We start from the raw sequence: 23,123 nt of genomic DNA on the forward strand, positions 1-23,123 counted from the left end.
GGGAGTAACTGTTCGGACGCGGTTAAATACACCACCGCTCGGTAAAATAACATCCAAAAACCGTGTCCGTAACAATATACTAGCAGAAGTACCCGGCATTGCCGGTAGGGGGAGAGGGGAGGGGGGAGGACAGGGGGGGGGGAGGGGAAGGGGGGAGGGAGGGGAAGAGGGGAGGGGAAGGGGGGAGGGAGGGGAAGAGGGGAGGGGGGGGGGTAGGGTGGAGGGGGAAGGGAGGGGGGAGGGGGAATGGGGAGGGAAGGGGAGGGCCAGTCAACAATGACTTTGCAGTTCTCATGGTCGGAGAGCAGCACAACAATCGCGACATCGTCCTGAATCTTCACAACAGCACGAAGCGGATTTTGGAGACTCACCGATCCTGTGACGCCCTCCAGTACCGGCATTGCCGGGTGGGGGAAGGGAGACCCGTACATTCCCAACCCGTACATTCGCCCTCTCGGCTCAAGCTCACTCGGACAAAAGCCTCGCACAAATTACACCGTGGAGGCCCAATGGCCATGTCTATGCCACAAATCAAGTATGTGAGCGAGTCGGGCGCACTGAATTGAAAATATATAGAACACTCATACTCCGTGAAAAGTGAAGCCAACTGGCGGTGGGGATGGAACATCGCGTGATCGCTCTGAGGGAATCAGCGTGCTGCTCTGCCACCCCTGCTCTGCCACCCGTCAGAATCCGTGTATAATATTCCTCGCCGAAAAAAAATCGATGTGAAACATGCTACTATCTATGCTAAATCATGCTAAATGCTAATCATGCTAAAATCTATGCTACTTACTGTGAGTTTATGGCGGCAAGGAACATCTCGTGATCGCGTCACGAACATCATTCGTGATTACGTGATAGTGATCGTCTTCAATGAGCGCGAATGAGCGAATCAGCGCGCTGCTCTGCCACCGATTCAGATTCCGTGTATAATATTCCTCGCTGAAAAAAAAAATGGATCGAAAGATGAAAGAAAAAAAAACCTACATGGTCTGAATGGCAATGTTCCTCGCTGAAATGTGAAAAAACGCAATCGCTTTTCGCTCTGAAATACGTGCGAACACGTAACTGAGTTAATGGCGGCAAGGAACAGATCGCTCTGTGCGAATCAGCGCGCTGCTCTGCCACCGGTCAGATTCCGACATTCCGTGCATAATATTCCTCGCTGAAATGTGCTGAGGTAAAAACATGGTAAAAAAATATTATGAAATTTTTTTTTTTTTAGGTCAGCCATGTTCTTCCAGGCTCAATGGCCATGTCTGTGCCAAATATCAAGTACGTGAGCCTCTCCGTTTAGGAGTCTATCGGTAACATTACATACACAGACACACACACACACACACACACACACACACACACACACACACACACACACACAGACACAGACACACACACAAACTGTGTTTTATATATATAGATATATATATATACACACGTCACGTGACTATGTGTATATATATACATATATATATATATACATATATATATATATATATATATATACATATATATATATATATATATATATATATATATATATATATATATATATATATATATATATATATATATATATATATATATATATATATATATCCAAATATATGTGCAGTTCTCCAGCTTTCAATGAGCGCAAGTAATGACGTCACTGCCATGTACATACGCTCTGCCTGTCAAGCTCTCAAGAGAACCCTCTGACAGAGCAGAATTTTGATCTTAGTTCAGATACTGTCATAAGTGTATGTATATATATATATATATATATATGTATATGTATGTATATATATATATTGTGGATATGAGAATGGTGTTTTTTTGTGGTAAAATGTTGTTGTAAAAGGTTGTGGTAAAATATCACCCTCCGTCCTCCATTTGTTGTGTATAAAGGTCAAAAGGGCGTCCCGTAATTAGGTCATCAACAATCACGTTAGCCAATCATAGATTTCCTCCTTGTTGGTAGTTTATTTCCTTATTCTGTGTATTAGGCTAAGGCTTTGTCTTCCATTAATTAATACTCCATTGCACCGAATCAATTAAGAATAGCTCCCCTTCAATAATTCCATTTCCAAGCCAAACTCTCCATCTCTGGGTAAAGCAGTTCACAAGCGTGCGGTGCGCGCCCTCTCATTTCGCTGCTATAGTGAATATGTGCTCCGCGCTCTGTTTGAACAGGAGGGGCGGGGTCGCCAGGGAGAGGCAAGCCCAGGGCGCGCCACGAAGGGCGGGGCTGTTCAGCCCCATGCCCAAATAAGGAAACGAGCCCGTGACTCGCCACGATGGGCGTGCCGTCGGCGCCATGCCCAAATAAGGAGACAAGCCCGTGGGATTGCCATACAAGGTCACGAAACAGAGCACGGGGGGGGGGGGGGGGAGGGCGGTACCGAAACCGACGAGGGCGTGTCACACCCGCGCTGAAGGTATGAGAGAAGGGTGCGACGATCGCAAAAAGAAGATAGACCAGATATACGGCAGATGAGTCCAGGTGCGTCAGAGAGTTGGCAGTCCACCGGGAGAGAGTTGAGAGTTGCACCGGAGTTGCGTGAGAGATACGGAAAGCCTTTGGGTGGTTGTTGCGTGAGAGATATGAAAAGCCTTTGACAAAGAGCCACTTCAACCAGCCCCGTTTCAACCAGCCGCGTGAAGCCCTGACGGGGCAACGAGTGACCCTGCCGGTGTGCGGTGTAAAGCCGAATACAAGGAGCTGCCGGCTCCTCGCTTCCCGCCCGGAGTGGACCTGCTCGCTGTGCCCTGTGATCCCACCTGCTCATCCCTCCAAACGATTCCTGTCCTTTCATCCTTTTGTGTACGTGAGTTTGTTTTGTGTGTTCTGTCTTGGGTAATAAGTTAAGCCTGTTTAGTTAAGCTAGAGTTTCACTGTGTCCTTCTGGTCCGTCCCTCTTTCTACATTATTTTATTATCCTTCCTCCTCCTTGGTTTCTTTCAATTGTGTAAATAGTAAATAAATAATAGTAGTATTTCCAACCTTTTGCCTTCGTCTTCCTCTTCTTCACATCCGTGTCATCTTCGTCTTTTCCCCATTGAAAACCTGTGGCACGATTTGGCCCACGTTTAAGGAATCGGGTCTTAGTCATTGTTAATAGTTCGGGCCGCGGCCGCCATCCACTCGGCAAATCAACACCTTATCCGCGGTCCGTAACAATTGGTGTCAGGAGTGGGATTCAGACCTGAAGTGCGAATAGCGCGCTCAAAATTACGGGTGGCCCAAAAATTTTGTTTTATTTAAAATCTTGAATTTGGAAATCGTGCCATGGCTGGTCAAGGTGATCGGATGCAGGTGGGGGAACTAGAAGAGGGGTTAGGGGTAACCCAGGACCAGAGGGAGGAAATGGAGGAGAGCAATGAGGAGGTGGTTGAGGAGGTGTCAGGTACACAAAATGGCGCCCTCGCGCACGTGGTTGAAGGGACACAAAATGGCGGCTCGCACGTGGTTGAGGGGGCCACGGCCGCGGAACCAATGGGCGTGGTCCAAATGCAAGCCTTCATGGCCCAATTCATGGTGGAAATGCAGAAAAAAAACGACAGTATGGAACGAATGGAAAACAGAATGAGGGCTGATAGTGAGCAATTGGGAGCAATGAGGGACGAAGCGAGGGGTACTAGTGAGTTCACTGTGATGCCGTTTGGTTTGTGTAACGCCCCCGCCACCTTTGAGCGATTAATGGAACATGTACTAGGCGGCATGCCATGGCAATCATGCCTGGTATACCTGGATGACGTCCTAGTACATGCCAAGACCTTCCCCCAGGCGTTAGCTAATTTGGACCAGGTGTTCGGGTGCCTTAGAAAGGCAGGGTTAAAGCTGAACCCGAGCAAGTGCACCTTGTTTGCAAGAGAGGTGGCCTATCTAGGTCACGTGATCGGCCGCGAGGGGGTAAAAACGGACCCAGACAAAATTAAAGCGGTAGAGGAGTGGCCCGCACCACGTACCATCAAGGAGGTGCGGGGATTTTTGGGACTCTGCTCCTACTACCGGCGTTTTGTGGCGAAATTTGCGGAGTTGGCCCGTCCCCTCCACCGGCTTACGGAGAAGGGGACGCGATTTAATTGGACAAGGGAGTGCCACGAGGCCTTCCAAAAATTGAAGGGGTGTTTAACATCCGCACCCCTTCTAGCTTACCCCACTAGTGACGGGACATTTACCCTGGACACGGATGCGAGCCAGGAAGGATTGGGCGCAGTTTTGTCTCAGACACAGGAGGGCGTGGAGAGAGTGATTGGTTATTATAGTCGGGCCTTAAGTAGGCCCGAACGAAATTATTGTGTCACTCGCCAAGAGTTTTTGGCTATGCTGGCTGCCATGAACCATTTCCACCCGTACCTGTACGGGCGGAAATTTTCGGTTCGAACTGACCATTCCTCCTTGCAATGGCTCCTTCGGTTCAAGGAACCGGAGGGCCAAATTGCAAGGTGGTTGGAAAAGTTGCAGCAGTACGATTTTAATGTGACCCATAGGGCCGGGAAGGCCCATGGTAATGCGGACGCACTCTCTCGGCGTCCTTGTCTGGGGGAAAACTGCAAATTTTGTGCGAGACACGAGGAGAGGGAACAATTGAGCGATTCTGCCCCGATTCTCGTCGTCCGGGCAACCCGGGTGAGAGGGCCAATTTTGCCACTAACCGCAGATGAAGAATTTGGAAGTTTGGTGTGGAGCACGGCCCAGCAGGAGGATCCCGTTTTGGGGCCGGTGTTCAAATGGGTCAGATTGGGGCCAAGACCAAAGGGGGAAGAGGTCACCCCCCTCGGGGCGCAAACCAAGGCGTATTGGGCTCAGTGGCAGACCCTGGAGTTGAAAGGCAACATCTTGTATCGCAAGTGGGTGGAGGTTACCTCTGATAGAACTTCCTGGTTGGTGATAGTCCCTGACAAATTTAAGACCGTCATATTACAACAGGTGCATGGTACCCGCTCCGGCGGCCATTTGGGCAGGACAAAGACAACATCTCGGGTCCGCCGGAGGTTTTATTGGGTGAATATGGGGCGCGACATACAGGACTTGTGTCGGAGATGCGACGCCTGTTCTGCCAAAAAGGGCCCAGCACGGAGGATGAGGGCCCCCCTTCAATTACACCAGGTGGGGGCCCCCTTGAGCGGGTGGCTATGGATATTCTAGGACCGCTGCCCCGCACCCGCCAAGGTAATAAGTATATCCTCGTTGTAATGGACTATTTTACCAAGTGGCCGGAGGCCTACGCCCTCCCCAACCAAGAAGCCAGGGTTGTAGCGCAGGCCTTCGTGGAAGGATTTGTATGTCGGCACGGGATATCCACAGGAGCTGCACACCGACCAGGGTCGAAATTTTGAAAGCCAATTACTAAAAGATGTGTGCAGACTCCTGTCAATTCGGAAAACCAGGACCACGCCCTTGCGGCCACAATCTGACGGGATGGTGGAACGGTTCAACAGAACATTGGTACAACAACTGGCATTGTTCACCACCACCCGTCAGGATGACTGGGACGAACATCTCCCGTACCTGTTAATGGCCTACCGAACTAGCCAGCACGGGGCCACCGCATGCAGTCCAACGTTGCTTATGTATGGGCGGGAGTTGCAGGCTCCCGCCGACTTGCTATGCGGTCCCGTGCCAGACACCACTGATATCCCGCCGAGGGAGGGTTACGCACGTCACCTGGAGGAAGGCATGGAGAGGGTCCATGCCTTCGCCCGCCGCCAGCTGCATCTGGCGGGGGCCACGATGAAGCGCAGGTACGATGACCGGAGCCAGGGGAGTCAGTACGCTCCGGGGATGAGGATTTGGTTCTTTAATCCCCGGAGGCGGAAGGGTAGGTGCCCAAAACTCACCTCCCCCTGGCAAGGCCCAGGAGTCGTCCTGTCGCACGTCTGTGACGTGGTCGTTAAGATCAAAATGGGGCCACGGGCCCTCCCTCGGATCGTCCATGCCGACCGGATAAGACCTTATGCAGGCGAGCAGGCGCCCTCATGGATCGCCTCGGCTCTAGATGCCGAGGCAGGCCCCAGTACCTCTTGCGACGGGGGCTCGTAGCGTCAGAGGACTGGGGGGGTGATAGTGGGAGATGCCTGATGTAGAGGAGTGGCAACACTGCCATCCCTCACAGCGGGGGCAAAGGAGCACTGGTTTTATGGGGTTTATGGCAGTGAAAACTAGCCCGGGAGGGTTAGGATATCGTGTGTAGGGACCTAGAGATTGACCTTAGGTAACGTTAAGGTTAGGTAGTGACAATGATACCTGTAGTGGGGACGCAGGTAGATTAGTTGGATGATAATGACGAGGGAGCGCAATAGTTTAAAGGGACGACTGGGAAGCGCAAGTTCCAGAGGGGAGTAGTTAGATGAGATGATGCCGTGTGTTTGAGGATCGGAAGTGTATTGAGCAGGGTATGAGTAAATGATTGTCAGTGTGAGTTGTATTGAGATTGCACAGGTGTGCAACTGGACAGGTGGATGGAGCAGTGTATGAGTGAGTGATGGTGATGTGTATTGTGTTGACCAAATGGTCCAGGGAGGAAGGAGGGTGCAGGAGGCACCAGGTGATTGCACAGGTGTGCAACTACAGGTGTATGGAGAATGGTTGTATGGAATAAATGGTATGGAATATATGGAGTATGGAATGGATGGTCGTGGAGTGTGTATGGTGGAAACTGTGGAGTGGAGTGGATGGTGCGAAGGTGTGGATGGGGGAAAGGAGGATGAACCCCATCACGAATACCCGGGGAGGGTAGTGTAAGTGTTAGGTAGAGGGTATAGGTAAATTGTGGTTGGATATTTGCATCTGTGGTGCGGGTAGTTGCACAGGAGTGTAGTGATGGGTGCATTAGTGTTGTGGAAATGGCTGGGCATGTAGCCTGTTAGTGTGTGTAGTTGGTTGGGCACTCCACCACTGTGAGGATGTCGGCCAGGTGAGGCCGCAGGTGGGCTCTGGGAGCCGGTAGTTGTTGTGGATGGGGCCCGAGGATCTGGAGGACGGACCCGGGTAGCCCAGTGCCAGAGGGCACCGAGGGGTGACAGAGCCAGGAGGGGCCTTCCCCAATTAGATAGGTTAGGGTGAGGAGCTAGGTAAGCTCGGGTGGCAACTGCAGTGGTGGAGGTGTGCAGGTGGGTAGGCCTGCTGGGAGAGCTACACGCCCCAGTCCTGAAATTGTGCAAGGGCACAGGGAGTTGCATCGGGGGAGTGAGACCCCAAATTGAGGAAGCACCACAGTTTGGTCAATGGGAATTTCGTTCTTAAAACCACATAGAGTAAGATGGCCAATGGTTTGGCAGGGAAAGACCCCGGGTAGTGTAAAGTGTGTTAAAGTCATTTAGAGGATAGTTAGGATTAAGAATCTCCTCGTACCATCTACATCCACTCACCTGAGGTAATGATGGTACTCCACACCATGCCATGGTTGTTTTTATTATTTTATGGTGCAAATGTTTGGAATGTGAGACGCATCATGACGTGGGTGTGACATTGTGCTGATGTTGTTCCATCTCTTCCTCCTTATGAGGATTGATGATGAATTGGGTGATGGCAAATTTTGGTTAGAGGGATTGTGGTGACGAATTTGGTATAGGAGAGATATGGGGAGACGTGACAGTAGTGACAAATTTGTAAATGTGTAGATTTTGTACATATGGGGTAAGGGCAAAGGTCGTGTAGGTGACAGGTGGGGGTGACGTACGGTAGGGACGAGCTTTTCTCCGCTCCGTCTCCATACGCACCTCGCCTTGCATTGCCTTGTTTGATGTGTACCCTTATGACCTTACCCCTCGCTCATCTGTCTTTTCCCCCCCTTGTCTCCCACACGAGGACTGTGCCCCACTGGGCGCCGAGGGGAGCGTGCGAGAGTCCGCCATTGGGCGCCCGAACCTCTCGCAACCACAGCTGTCTGCATCGATGCACCACCTTATGGACCACATGTCTGTGGCTGAGCACCACTTATGGACCCCATGGGTTGGGGCATGGCCCCTCTGCTGGAACCGGCCATGAAGGCCCGAGATCTTGCTGGTGGACCTTGGTCACAGGGCACCTATGCCATCCAAGTGAACCACACATAGTCGGCCCTGTGGGCCATAAATAAATAAAAGAACAATGGACACGTTTGGTGCATTTTATTTTCTGTGCAAATAGGCCGCCAGCAAAGAAGATGACAACACCTGGAAGATAGCAATAGCCAGCAGAGGGAGCCGAAGAGCAAGACACCACCAAGGGTTTGTTTAGTTATTTTTATTATTGAACTGCAATGACTGTGCACCGATTGGTGCTTGAGGGTGTTTTGGTGCGTTTTGGGTGCTTCATGGTGCGTCGATGCAGAGCAGACTGTCTCCCCTCCCCCAAAAGAACAATCACAGGTCCTGGGTTAGTATTGTAAATAAAAGTAGTCATTGTAAATAATGCACCCCCACCGTAAATGTATAGTTTGAAGACCATTCCGCAATTCGGTTAGCTGTGGGCGTGAGTCTGTTAGGCAGGGTGCAATGGAGCAGCGGGACATATTTATTTATGTTTTAAAACTGTCACACTCAGGGTCAGGTTAAATGTAGAGGGAACTACACCTACGTGCCACACTAAAAGTAAAAGTAATAGGCCCGGGACGTGTCTAAGAGGAGGAGGGTGCAGTGTTGTGGATATGAGAATGGTGTTTTTTTTGTGGTAAAATGTTGTTGTAAAAGGTTGTGGTAAAATATCACCCTCCGTCCTCCATTTGTTGTGTATAAAGGTCAAAAGGGCATCCCGTAATTAGGTCATCAACAATCACGTTAGCCAATCATAGATTTCCTCCTTGTTGGTTGTTTATTTCCTTATTCTGTGTATTAGGCTAAGGCTTTGTCTTCCATTAATTAATACTCCATTGCACCGAATCAATTAAGAATAGCTCCCCTTCAATATTTCCATTTCCCAGCCAAACTCTCCATCTCTGGATAAAGCAGTTCACAAGCGTGGGGTGCGCGCCCTCTCATTTAGCTGCTATAGTGAATATGTGCTCCGTGCTCTGTTTGAACAGGAGGGGCGGGGTCGCCAGGGAGAGGCAAGCCCATTTCGCACCACGAAGGGCGGGGCTGTGCAGCCCCATGCCCAAATAAGGAAACAAGCCCGTGGCTCGCCACGAGGGGCGTGCCGTCGGCGCCATGCCCAAATAAGGAGACAAGCCCGTGGGATTGCCATACAAGGTCACGAAACAGAGCACGGGGGGGGGGGGGGGGGCGGTACCGAAACCGACGAGGGCGTGTCACACCCGCGCTGAAGGTATGAGAGAAGGGTGCGACTATCGCAAAAAGAAGATAGACCAGATATGCGGCAGATGAGTCCAGGTGCGTCAGAGAGTTGGCAGTCCACCGGGAGAGAGTTGAGAGTTGCACCGGAGTTGCGTGAGAGATACGGAAAGCCTTTGGGTGGTTGTTGCGTGAGAGATACGAAAAGCCTTTGACAAAGAGCCGCTTCAACCAGCCCCGTTTCAACCAGCCGCGTGAAGCCCTGACGGGGCAACGAGTGACCCTGCTGGTGTGCGGTGTAAAGCCGAATACAAGGAGCTGCCGGCTCCTCGCTCCCCGCCCGGAGTGGACCTGCTCGCTGTGCCCTGTGATCCCACCTGCTCATCCCTCCAAACGATTCCTGTCCTTCCATCCTTTTGTGTACGTGAGTTTGTTTTGTGTGTTCTGTCCTGGGTAATAAGTTAAGCCTGTTTAGTTAAGCTAGAGTTTCACTGTGTCCTTGTGGTCCGTCCCTCTTTCTACATTATTTTATTATCCTTCCTCCTCCTTGGTTTCTTTCAATTGTGTAAATAGTAAATAAATAATAGTAGTATTTCCAACCTTTTGCCTTCGTCTTCCTCTTCTTCACATCCGTGTCATCTTTGTCTTTTCCCCATTGAAAACCTGTGGCACGATTTGGCCCACGTTTAAGGAATCGGGTCTTAGTCATTGTTAATAGTTCGGGCAGCGGCCGCCATCCGCTCGGCAAATCAACACCTTCACCGCGGTCCGTAACTATATATATATATATATATATATATTAGGGTGGTCCTCGAATGTTAACATTAACTTTTCTAAAGTGCTTTTCCATTTTTTTATTACACCTGTAGAGAGAACAAATGGGGTAAAATTTCATTTCGTTTTGAAAACGTTTACCACTGTCACATGGCCCCTGCTATTCTGCTCATCAGCACTAGACAAATTATTTCGGTTTGTTTCAGTTATGATGGCGAGTGCAAGTACTTCAAGAAGAGCAACCAGAAAAAGAATCATGTGTGGCTGATAGCCTGCCATATTGAAAAACTACCAGAAACTCGGCTCCCATCTTGGCAAGAGATTCTGCAGCGATACTATAAGCTACATCATGCTGAGAAATTGGACATAAGCAGTGCCGCAACAACTGTTGTTCGTGAGACAACTGTTGTTATGTATCTGGGAGAAAGCACGGATCCCCACTGCAGATGAGCGGAATATCATTGCAAAACTAGAGAGAAAAGTAGAACAATACAGATCCATCCTGAAAGGAAAGAGCCGGCGATCTGTCCCTCAGATAAAGAAAGAAGAGCAGTTTCAAACCGGTCTACGTGACTTATTTGACATTCCTCATGTTGATGTCCTTGATCTGATCAAAATACCAGAGGACCGTGAATTCCTTAAGGCACAACGGGAGCCAGGTCGACGGGGCTTTATGGTTGGTGTTGACAAGGTGCTAGCAGGAAAAGAGGAGCGGACACATCAACGCGACAAGGTGTTGACTGAAAGAGAGCAGCATGAAAAAGAGAAGCAAGCAGCCCGAGAGGAGACTCTTGAGCTTGCATCATCAACAGACAGCAGTGCTGAAGCCAGTGATCATGACGACTCTGCTGTTCTATCTGCTTCAAAGAGGCAGAGCCGAAAGCGTGCAAGTAGCATTGTTACACTGGACCTAACAGCAGTTCTCGACCGCACCAAGGTTAGCGATCGATCAGCTGTTCACATCTTGTCAGCAGCAGCCTCTGCTCTGGGACACAACCCTTCAGAGTTGGCCATCAACCGCACATCGATCAGGAAATCCAGGCGGATTCAACGGAAGACAATTGCAGGTGACATCCAGGCATCCTGTGCTCCAAACACAAGTCTGGTGGTTCACTGGGATGGCAAGCTCCTTCCAGACGATGGGACTAAAAAAGCTGATCGCCTTCCTGTCATTGTCAGTGACCCACAAGGAACTGGAAAGCTTTTGGGTGTGCCAAAGCTGCCAGCAGGAACTGGACTAGCAACAGCTGCTGCTGTTATGCAATGCCTCGAAGAATGGCATTTGCAAGACATGGTGGCAGGTATGAGCTTTGACACGACAGCCAGCAACACTGGTTCAGTACTTGGTACATGCACTATTTTGCAGCAAAAGCTTGGACGACCACTATTACATTTTGCATGCTGGCATCACATTCTGGAACTAGTGGTAGAGGCAGCAATGGCAGCATTCAAACCATCTCTTGGTCCATCAAAAGGACCTGAGATAGCCTTCTTCTAGCGTTTCCAGTCAAACTGGAATTCCATTGCCCAAAGCAAGTTTAAGCCACTGATGCCTGATGACCTGGACTCTGTAGTTTCAGGTGTATTTTTAAGTTGCAAAGAAGATGTTTCATTCTGCATCCAGAAACTGGAATCGGGCCAACTACGAGATGACAACCGTGAACTTCTTGAGTTGACTATTATTCTGTTTGGTGAGCGTCCTCCGAGAGGATTCAGGTTCATGCAGCCAGGAGCCACGCATCGGGCAAGATGGATGGCCCGTGTGATTTATGGAATCAAGATCTACTTGTTCCGTGATCAGTTTCGACTGACCCCAAAGGAACTCACTGGCATAAAGCATTTTACAGCATTTGTTGGAGCAGTGTATACCAAAGCCTGGTTCAGCGCGCCATCTGCTATTGGTGCTCCCGCTGGAGACCTAGCTCTCTTAAAAGCACTCATTTTCTATCCTGATTCAGTGATTGCCGAAGCCACCAGCAAAAAGCTTTCCAATCACTTGTGGTACCTCAGCGAAGAACTGGCAGGACTTGCTCTGTTTGACGATAGTGTTGAGTTTGATGTCAAGCGAATGATAGTAGCTGCTCTTAAAGAAGAATGCCAAGATAATCCTCAACCATGGGTACATGTGGATCTTACAGCAAAAGAAGCCATCGCTGCCAAGACTGTTGCAGATTTTGTTACTTCTGCCTCACTGCGAATTTTTACTGCATTCAAAGTCAATACTGACTTCCTAGAAAAGGACCCTGGTGAGTGGGCCGATGACCCATCATTTCAGTCATCACAGCAAGTCTTATGCGGTATTTCCACTGTCAACGACTTTGCAGAACGTGGTGTAGCATTAATACAGGACTACAATCAAGTCTTGACAAAGGATGAACAGCAGCGCCAGTACCTGTTGCAAGTTGTTGAGTGGCATCGCCATCAGTTCCCCGACGCAAAGAAGATAAGGAGGAAATCATTTACGACAGAACTTATTAATGAGGAATCAATGGTCTGGAGGACTCTTACTCTGGTTTATGATGATTGTCATACATTCTTACTGATTTGGGATTACATCTGAGTGTTAGTTTATTAAAAACAATTTTGTGTGTCGATACTGAAACATTGTAATTTTCAACCCATGTGTGACAGTAGTAAATAAAGTCGTATAGAAACCATCTTTGGCACATTTCATTTTTTCACAATAAGGAACAATTTTAGCAACAAGCACCTGAAAAAAGTCCAATTTTATTTTTTGGTGTACATTTTAGGACCACCCTAATATATATATATATATATATATATATATATATATATATATATATATATATATATATATATATATATGTATATGTATATGTATATATATGTATATGTATATATATGTATATGTATGTATATGTATATATATGTATATGTATGTATATGTATATATATATATATATGTATGTATATGTATATATATGTATATGTATATATATGTATATGTATGTATATGTATATGTATATATATATGTATATATATATATATATATATATATATATGTATATATATATATATATATATATATATATATATATATATATATATATATATATATATATATATATATACATATATATATATATATATATATATATATATATCTATCTATAATTCCAGCAATCTCTGTGTGTCTGTGTGTCTGTGTGTCTGTGTGTCTGTGACCGCTGTTTCTCGACAACCACGGGTCCGATATACTTTAAACTTGCCAGGTATATTGCTGGGGACCCGAGGATGTGCCTTTTCAAGGTTTGAAATTAATCGGACAAGTACTTACCGAGCTATGTCCAAAAAACGCTTCAACCAATCAGAGAGCAGCGAGCTATCACGTGTGCCGAACGTGGCGATCAGACTCTACCTCGGACGGCACATTTGACAGCGTATTCATTTATTTCACGTTGGAAAACTATGTTGCCGTTAAACTATGTTTTAAAACGAATTCAAACTGCGATTAAATTAAAACGATTCATCGTAACTGCGACGATTTGCGAACTTCACTTCACTTCACTTCACTTCACTTCCGGCAGCCAATCACAGAACGCTTTGTTGCGTAGGCGTGGCCGATGTGAGAACGAGCGGAGCTGAGCACGTTACGAGCTGACCGCCATTACGGTACGGTTCGTAATTCGATTTCTTCCGGAGAAAATAATAATTTCTCGATTTCATATGCGCATTATTTCTCCCAATTCAGTCAGAGCGAAGGGCGGAAGCGAAGAGCGTTGTTTTTTTTGTTTACGGGCGTACGGGCGGGGTAGAGCGTACGGGTAGCGTTTTTTTTTTTTTTTGGCAAGGAACGGGCACCCTCGTACGGGCAATGCCCTAGTATCTATAATTCCAGTAATCTCTGTGTGTTTGTTTGTACGTTTGTTTGTCTGTGACCGCTGTTTCTCGACAACCACGGGTCCGATATACTTTAAACTTGCCAGGTATATTGCTGGGGACCCGAGGATGTGCCTTTTCAAGGTTTCATATTAATCGGACAATTACTTACCGAGCTATGTCCAAAAAACGATTCAACCAATCAGAGAGCAGCGAGCTATCGCGTGTGCCGAACGTGGCGAACACACTCTGCCTCGGATGGCACATTTGAGAGCGTATTCATTTATTTCCCGTCGGCAAACTATGTTGGCGCTATGTTGGCGTTAAACGATGTTTTAAAACTAATTAAAACCCCGGGGGGATTGTCACTGTACTCGCAAGCCGTTCGCCGTTCGCTTTGGCGTTGCGAATGGACCAAAACATTTCATGAACCAAACCATTTCATGTAAAGCGTTCGCCGTTCGCTTTGGCGTTGCGAATGGACCAAAACATTTCATGGACCAAACCATTTCATGTAAATAGAGGGGGGGATATAATTTTAGATATAGATATAGTACGGGCATGCCCTAGTATATATAATATTGGTGTCAGGAAGGGCATCCGGCCATAAAAACATTGCCTCAAAAAAGAGAACCATGACAATTACAACTACAAATGGGCAGGGTACAGCCCGAAGTGGAGATCGGTTTCTGATGTTTGGGACATGGAATGTAGGGACAATGACAGGGAGATCAGGAGAAGTGGTGGAAGTATTGGTCAGAAGAAGAGTGGACATATGTTGTGTGCAAGAGACGAGATGGAAGGGAAGTCAAAATCCAAGATGGCCACCGCCATGTATGTCTGAACCTTGTGAGATGAATATCTTGAAAAATAAGCGAAGTACCAACTCCTAATTTGGTGTGTGGGTGTATCTCAGCATCAGGAAGAACGCTATTGAAAATTGGGTCGCCAGGTCAAAATCCAAGATGGCCGCCACCATATATATGTCTGAACCTTGTGAGCGAAATATCTCGAAAAATAAGCGAAGTACCAACTTCTAATCTGGTGTGTGGGTGTATCTCGGCATAAGGAAGAACGCTATTGTAAATTGGGTCGCCACGTCAAAATCCAAGATGGCCGCCGCCATGTATGTCTGAACCTTGTGAGCGGAATATCTTGAAACATAAGCGAAGTACCAACTTCTAATCTGGTGTGTGGGTGTATCTAGGCATAAGGAAGAACGCTATTGAAAATTGGGTCGCCACGTCAAAATCCAAGATGGCCGCCTCCATGTATGTCTGAACCTTGTGAGCGAAATATCATTTCATAGCATGTTTTCTGCGTCTTCCACTTTGTCAACACATCACTTCCCCGACAGGGGACCGAGGCGTAACGCTTGTTTTTCTCTGCAATTCTTGGTCCGATTGACACAAAATTTTCACCATAGGAGGGCCTCCTCCTGTAGAATATTGTAATGATTATTATGACGTCATAGGTCACGTGGTACAGGCGCCATCTTTGAAAAACTTCGCACCTCTATATCTCTGAAACCACTCCATGGAAAAAAATTGAGACCTGGCTCATTGTCAACTACTCCCAATGGGGAATAAGATATGTTAATGATGATGTCATCGGTGCCTTCGTTATGACATCATAATTCAACAAATACAACACTTATCCATACGATCATTAATTTTTTTTCAGCAACTGTTGGTCTGATGGACACGAAATTTGCACCATAGGAGCGCCGCCTCCTTTTGAATATATTAATGATAATCATGATGTCGTAGGTCATGTGTTACAGGCGCCATCTTGGAAAAACCGAAAAACGTTGCATCTCTATCATCTCCAAAACCACTCTATGGAAAAAATTTAAACGTGGCTGATTGTAAATAACTCCATATGAGGAATAGGTGCTGTTAACGATAACGTCATTGGTGCCATAATTATGACATCATAATTCGACAGGGACAACGCTTTGTCTGATCAGTTTGAAATTTATTGAGCATGACCTATGCAATAATTATATTAGAGCATATACATTTATGATGTCATCGCTCACGTGGTCTGGCAGCCATATTGGATGAAAAAAAAAGAAACGTTCAAAAACAGAAGAGTTGGCTCACACCAAGTTGACTGTGCAGGGTAAGTATTCTTTGAATACCATCTAGTTCCATTCTATCTTGCCACACTTTATTTGTGTGATGAGTGATCGGTTATCTCAAGATCCATTGGGAGGTTATTTTTTGTCATCAGGCTTCCAACTTGAGAGATAAATCGTTTTACCACAATTACAATTGCCTTCCCTTTGCAAATGAAACTGCAATCTCTCGTGGAGTAAGCATTTGTGTCTTGTAATAATTATATAATGATTCCTTGAGAGGAATGAATAAGGAATGAATTTTGTGTGTCATGATTCCTGCTATATTTGTGTTTTTTCAGGACGTAATCAGCAGAGTGTCGCCAGATGTTGTAACAACAGCATTTGAATGTGAGTACAGGATTCTATCGAGGTGTTGAAAGATCAGTGAATGGTTGTAAAGGTGGATCAGCTGGGTTTTAGTGGGGAAGTTATATGGATTTTGGTGACGTGCTGATAGGTATTTTAAGTGGAACACGAGGATACATTTTTCAAAACAAGTTCATTCTTGGATGCTTTCATGTTACAGATGTTTCAAATCAAAGAGGAAGAGAGAGCAAGCGATACTTTGCTGCTATGATTTGCTATTTAACTTCTGGTGTGCGTCGATCTTAAGAGCAGATTTTTTTTATTCCCCTTTTCTTTACCAATCACTATTCAGGCAAACACATGAGCACTGATTTTGGATATCCATGTGTGTTTATTTACTTTTATTACCTCCACCACCAAAAGTGGACTGTTGTTTTTTTTCGCCCCTGTTTGCCTGGTTGCTGTGAGCAGGATATCTCAATACGTCATGGATGGATTTGGAAGAAATTTGGTGAATATGTTGGGTGTGTGACAAGGACGAATTGATTATATTTTGGTGAAGATCTAGATTCGGATCCAGATCCTAGAATGTTAAAATAATTCTTCACAATGGAGAGATCGGGCCAAAAACGATATTTAGCACGATATCTCAAAAAGTTGTGGACTTCTGTGTTGTGGATCCAGCCGATCAGTGGGATACAAAACATAAACTGTTCAGTGTGACAGAGGTATGTGTTCCACCGAGTGCAATTCTAGTTTTATCATGATCGGTCATCTGTCCATTGCATATTACAGATTCAAAATCGAGAAACAGATTTTGAAAACCTGTTTAAACTGGAATGTTTAATGTATGGTTAAAAACGTCCATGTTTGCCTCTCCCTGTGGGGTGTGTGTGTTTGCCCCCTGTTTGTGTTATTTCTGTACAAAAGGCACCGCCAACCAATAATTTATATGAAGTCAAGCTATTGCAGGATGTCACAGGTCACCAAAAACAGTTAAGAGCACATTTAATATCACACAACATTTCATTCGAGGTCCATGAACTTCCTCAAGCCGATACTCCAGTTCTGGCCAGTAGTCGTTTTCTATATCCGATTCGCAGCTCATTTCTGGCCAAATGCCAAAGCATGGAATTTTCATGGTGTCAGGATATGGCTGCACCATCACCATTTCAGTTCTGCTCCATATCAGTGGACTTCCCAAATGAGCACAACTCCTTCGAGCTATTTATAATTGGTAGAGTAGTGCTAAGTACAAAGAGTTGATTGGCTGAACGTTTTTCTGATCAATGATGATCCCAACTGCAATAATGTGTTTTGGTGTACATTCACACGCATCCGCACACATTTGTGTGTGCATCACCCAATTGTTTCAACAGCACGACAAACACTGCTTCCTCCCAACGAATGTCTGCAGCTTCAACAGCTCAATGCCAAGTGAGCACCATGGCCAGAGGGGGAAAAGAACCAATCCGTTCAGGCGTTTCTGCCTATTTGGCATCATCGGCACGGTTCAACCACTCCGTGCCCCACCACATTGGCCTGGCTATATTTAATAATTCACTCTTTAGCTGCTGTGGTAACAAATTAATGGTCCATCACAGACGGCCATTGCCACGTGAATTTTAATCAGCAGATGTCACATGCCATGCAAACATGATTACTGGGGCTACACTAACAGCCAATGAGTTGTGAAGTATGCATATATCTAGATGATGCACACACACGAGGGTCATTCGTAATGTTTAGATCTTGACCCAGGAGGGAAAGTGGCACACTTCAAACTACATTCACATAATGTTTAATTTCTCAACACATCCGTTGAAAAACGTATGCACTTCGCCCATTTTTGTACAAACAAGCATTCTGCCAATTCTTTTAACGAAGCCAAAGCATGTGGGCATATGTTTTGCCTTCCTTAGTATGTATATCTATCTATCTATCTACAGTGCATTCAGAAAGTATTCAGCCCCCTTCACTTTTTTCACATCTTGTTATGTTGCAGCCTTATGCTGAAATCGTTTAAATTCATTTTTTCCCTCATCAATCTACACTCAATACCCCATAATGACAAAGATAAAACAGGATTTTAGAAAGTTTTGCAAATTTATTAAAAATAAAAAACTGAAATATCACCTTGACATAAGTATTCATACCCTTTGCTATGACACTTGAAATTTAGCTCAGGTGCCTCCCATTTCTCTTGATCATCTTTGAGATGTTTCTACGCCTTGATTGGAGTCCACCTGTGGTAAATTCAATTGATTGGACATTATTTGGAAAGGCACACACCTGTCCATACAAGGTCTCACAGCTGACAATGCATATCAGAGCAAAAACCAAGCCATGAGGTCGAAAGAACTGCCTGCAGAGCTCAGAGACAGGATTGTGTCGAGACACAGATCTGGGGAAGCCTACAAAAAAAAATCTCTGCTACATTGAAGGTTCCCAAGAGCACAATGGCCTCCATAATTCTTAAATGGAAGAAGTTTGGAACAACCAGGACTCTTCCTAGAGCTGGCCGCCCGGCCAAACTGAGCAATCGGGGGAGAAGGGCCTTGGTGAGAGAGGTGACCAAGAACCCGATGGTCACTCTGGCTGAGCTCCAGAGATCCTGTGTAGAAATGGGAGAATCTTCCAGAAGGACAACCATCACTGCAACACTCCACCGAGCTGGGCTTTATGGCAGAGTGGCCAGACGGAAGCCTCTCCTCAGTGAAAGACACATGAAAGCCCACTTGGAGTTTGCAAAAAAGCACCTAAAGGACTCTCAGACTGTGAGAAACAAGATTCTGTGGTCTGATGAAACCAAGATTGAACTGTTTGGCTTCCGTCTAGCCACTCTGCCATAAAGCCCAGATCGGTGGGGTGTTGCAGTGATGGTTGTCCTTCTGGAAGTTTCTCCCATCTCCACACAGGATCTCTGGAGCTCAGCCAGAGTGACCATCGGGTTCTTGGTCACCTCTCTTACCAAGGCCCTTCTCCCCCGAATGCCCAGGTTGGGGGGGCAGCCAGCTCTAGGAAGAGTCCTGGTTGTTCCAAACTTCTTCCATTTAAGAATTATGGAGGGCACTGTGCACTTGGGAATCTTCAATGCAGCAGAATTTTTTTTGTAGGCTTCCCCAGATCTGTACCTCGACACAATCCTGTTTCTGAGCTCTGCAGGCAGTTCCTTCGACCTCATGGCTTGGTTTTTGCTGTGATATGCATTGTCAGCTGTGAGACCTTATATAGACAGGTGTGTGCCTTTCCAAATCATGTCCAATCAATTGAATTTACCACAGGTGGACTCAATCAAGGTGTAGAAACATCTCAAAGATGATCACGAGAAATGGGAGTTACCTTAGCTAAATTTCAATTGTCATAGCAAAGGGTATGAATACTTATGTCAATGTGATATTTCAGTTTTTTCTTTTTAATAAATTTGCCAAACTTTCTAAAATCCTGTTTTCTCCTTGTCATTATGGGGTATTGAGTGTAGATTGATGAGGGAAAAAATGAATTTAAACGATTTCAGCATAAGGCTGCAACATAACAAGATGTGAAAAAGTGAAGGGGGCTGAATACTTTCTGAATGCAATGTATGTAGATAATATATCGATAGAGGACTGTACCTGAGTTGCTGTTTTGTCATGGTTTACACCAATCACAATACAAACAATTATTTTGCACAATGTATTTGTAATATACGTGATATGATATTTTATAAACGATTGAAGTTGAAGATTTAAGTGATAAAAAAAAAAAAAAGCAAAAAAGAATTTCAAATAAAAAATAAAATACCCTACGACATGCCCACGGGAGAGATACATGCATACCAGAAGTTTGGTACAATTTCACAAAAGTTTGAGGGAGTAGTTTAGTGACAAGACACAACACAACACAACACCTACACTGCACATATATATATTGTTACGGTTTTTAGAACCTTCACTTTGTAAAATAATAATTCTTGTAAATATCCCCCTTTGTAAAGATCGCACCCTAGTTAGTCCATGTACAACACATAGAACACCATAGGACCTCTCTGTAGTTATCTCATTATTATGTATTTTAGTTAAGGATCTGTTCCCAATAGTTGAATCTGTGTTGCATTAATCAAATAAGATAGGCCCCTTCGATTATCCCCAATCATCTCTCTCTCTTCAAAGTGCAGTAGCGGTATGGCAGCGTTCGCTGCCCTTTGTCTTGGTTTGTTTGCTGGCCCCAAGCCGCCATTACACACGCGGTAATCTGGAGGGAAAAGGGGAGGAGTGGGTTTGAGTGCCAGGAACGAGGCATGGCCTGTCAATGTCTCCTCAAGAGGTGGAGCCAGCGAGCCCTCACCGGCCAACCAGGGCCGAGGTGAGCCGCCCGGTAGGCGTGTCCTAGGAGCCGGCGGCTGGATACAGGGACTCCCAATAAAAGCGGCTGCGAAGGACTGCTTCGAGAGATGAGTGCGAAGGTCCGAAGTACGAGGTACCAGATGAGAACACGACGAATCGTGAGGCAGGAGAGTGGGTCCATTGACGACGACAATACCGCAATATCTTCGCATTGTCCAACGCGTGAAACCGATACGTGCAGCTGCCGCCGGGTTTCGCCTCAAGCCCGGAGCGTGGACCGGAGCGCGACCTGGAGCGGACCACGACGCTGTGCCATCTGCCCGGACCTTCCTGCCATGCCATCTGCTTGGACCTTCTCCCCCTTCCAGCCATTCCTTCCTGCCATTCCCTATCCGTGTAAGTCTGTTTGTTCTGTCTGGGCATATGGTAATATAAGACTGTTTTAAGGCTGCCCTGTGTATCTGCCTCTTCCTCTCCTTGTAAATGCCCTTCTTTCATTTCCTCTTCGGGTTTCGTGTACATAATTAATAAATATCTGTTCTTACTTTACTTTGGTTTCTTCTTCCCTCGATCGCTTTAGTCCGTTCCCAATTGAGTACCTGTGGCACGATTCGGCCAACGCTCGGAGTCGGGTTTAGTCCTTTGTTAACGGCCCGAGTCGCAGCTCGCTTCGCTCGGCGCATCCATTCACGCTGCGGCCCGGGTGGGAGTATCTCCTCGCTTACGGCCGGTGGTGGTAATTAGGTAGTAAGACGGATTGGGCTTACAACCCTACTCACCACCGACCGGAAGTGACGTCGTACTTCCAGGACCGGCGGACGGCCAGCTTAACAGGACAAGGGGATTAAACCCCCCTTGCTAACGGGAGTGCCATCCCCCGGATCCGTAACAATTGGTGTCAGGAGTGGGATTGGACGCGAACCAAATTTTTAACATCTAAAAAATTTGGTCAAAATTTGGAGCGGCCGAAATTTTTATTAACACCACTAAATTATAATCGTGCCATGGTTGATCAAGGCGATCGGGAGCCGGTAGGAGAGAATGAGGAGGTAGAGGCGACCCAGGGCCCAGGGAGGAATTGGGAGAGAGGGAAGAGGGAGGAGAGCAATGAGGATGCGGTAGAGGGGGTTGCAGGCATACAAAATGGCGGTGCCTCGCACGAGGTTGGAGGAGCACAAAATGGCGCCTCGCACATGGCGGGGACGGCCACGCCCACTGCGCAAATCGGGGTGGATCTCATGGAGCAATTTATGACGCAAATACAGGCGTCCATCAAACTGGAGGGTGGACAGATCCATGCGGGAAAGAAATGAGATGGGTAGCCAAATTTGTGAATTGAGGAATGATATGGGAAGCCAAATTGGGGGCCCAACAGTCAAATTTGGGGGATTAGAAAGCCAAATTGGGGGGCTAGAAGGCAAATTAGGGGGCCAATTAGAGGATGTGGGTAGCCAAATTGGGGAACTAAAGGATGGGTTAACAGCGTTGGAAAATAGAATGGCCACCCAGGAGAACCAGATGGAAGGGGTGAAGAATGGGTTAATGGGGCTAGAAGACAAGATGGGAGGCAAATTGAGGGAGATGGGGGAGCAATCCGCCCGGGAAATTAAACAGATGGGGGATCGGATAGAGGAGGTAAAAAACGGGTTGGAAAGTAAATTGGATGCCCAAAGGAATGATTTGGAGCAGATGAGGGCGGCATCTACCAAAGAGATGGGAGAGATGGGGGAGGATATAAGGCGCGGAGTGAGCGAAGAGGTCGCGGGGGTACGCGAGGAGGTGAATCAGTGCGAGGAGCGCATGGAGAGGGAGATTAGGAAGAATACGGCGAGGTTGCAAGGGGGTATAGAGGAGTTGACGCAGGGAGTAGGGCAGCTGACAGTGGGACAGAAGGAGCTTGGGGAGCAGGTAGAAAAGAACACAGCGGTAATAGGGGGGTTGAAAGCGATGCAAAAAGAGATAAAGAAGGAATTGATAGCGACAAAGAAAGAATGTCAGATGGTACACGAGGGGTTGACAAAGAGGTTGGACAAGGTGACAGAGACGTTGGAGACAAGAGAGAGAGAAGTTAGGACGCATATAGAAACGACCAAGGTGGCCTCAGAGGGAGAAATTGAAGGAGCGCACCGGGAAATAAAGGAGGTGCAACAGAAGCTAGAGTTAAAAAGAGACGGAGGGAAACTAGGAAGGAGCTGAAGGAGGAAGTGATGGAATATGTGCAAGGTCTGTGCTCACAGCGTGATGATGTGCTTACTGACCAAATAAAGAGTTTACAGGTGGCGGAGGAGGAGCGAAGGAGAAGAGGCGCCGAAGTGAGTGGCGATATAATCGGAAGTGCATATGGTGTGAGGGGAGGTTCACTGAGTTTGGAGGTCGGTATAGACCCGGGCGTTCGTGAGAGGCCAAGGGTGAGGTGTGCGACTGGTCCGGAGTGTATGGCAAGAGAGTGTATGGCAAGAGAGTGTGTGCAAGGATGTCCGACTATGGGGAGTGCGGAAGGTATTGGTGAGCCAGGGTGTGCGGTGGTGATTGGGTGTGTGCAAGAATGCACCCCCAT

General features: G+C 46.8%; 1 protein-coding gene across 2 annotated transcripts in view; it reads left to right on the top strand.

Moving 5' to 3' along the window:
• MAP2K5 (mitogen-activated protein kinase kinase 5) overlaps positions 1 to 23,123 on the top strand; it is a 395,167-nt gene that overhangs the window by 32,590 nt on the left and 339,454 nt on the right. For both annotated transcript variants that reach the window (XM_078771935.1, XM_078771937.1), the window contains exon 2: positions 16,235 to 16,283. In XM_078771935.1, the coding sequence (XP_078628061.1) occupies positions 16,235 to 16,283 (49 nt within the window). The remainder of the gene's footprint in view (positions 1 to 16,234; positions 16,284 to 23,123) is intronic.

The sequence above is a fragment of the Myxine glutinosa genome, chromosome 2, assembly GCF_964187855.1.
Source record: "Myxine glutinosa chromosome 2, kmMyxGlut1.1, whole genome shotgun sequence".
Taxonomy (NCBI): domain Eukaryota; kingdom Metazoa; phylum Chordata; class Myxini; order Myxiniformes; family Myxinidae; genus Myxine; species Myxine glutinosa.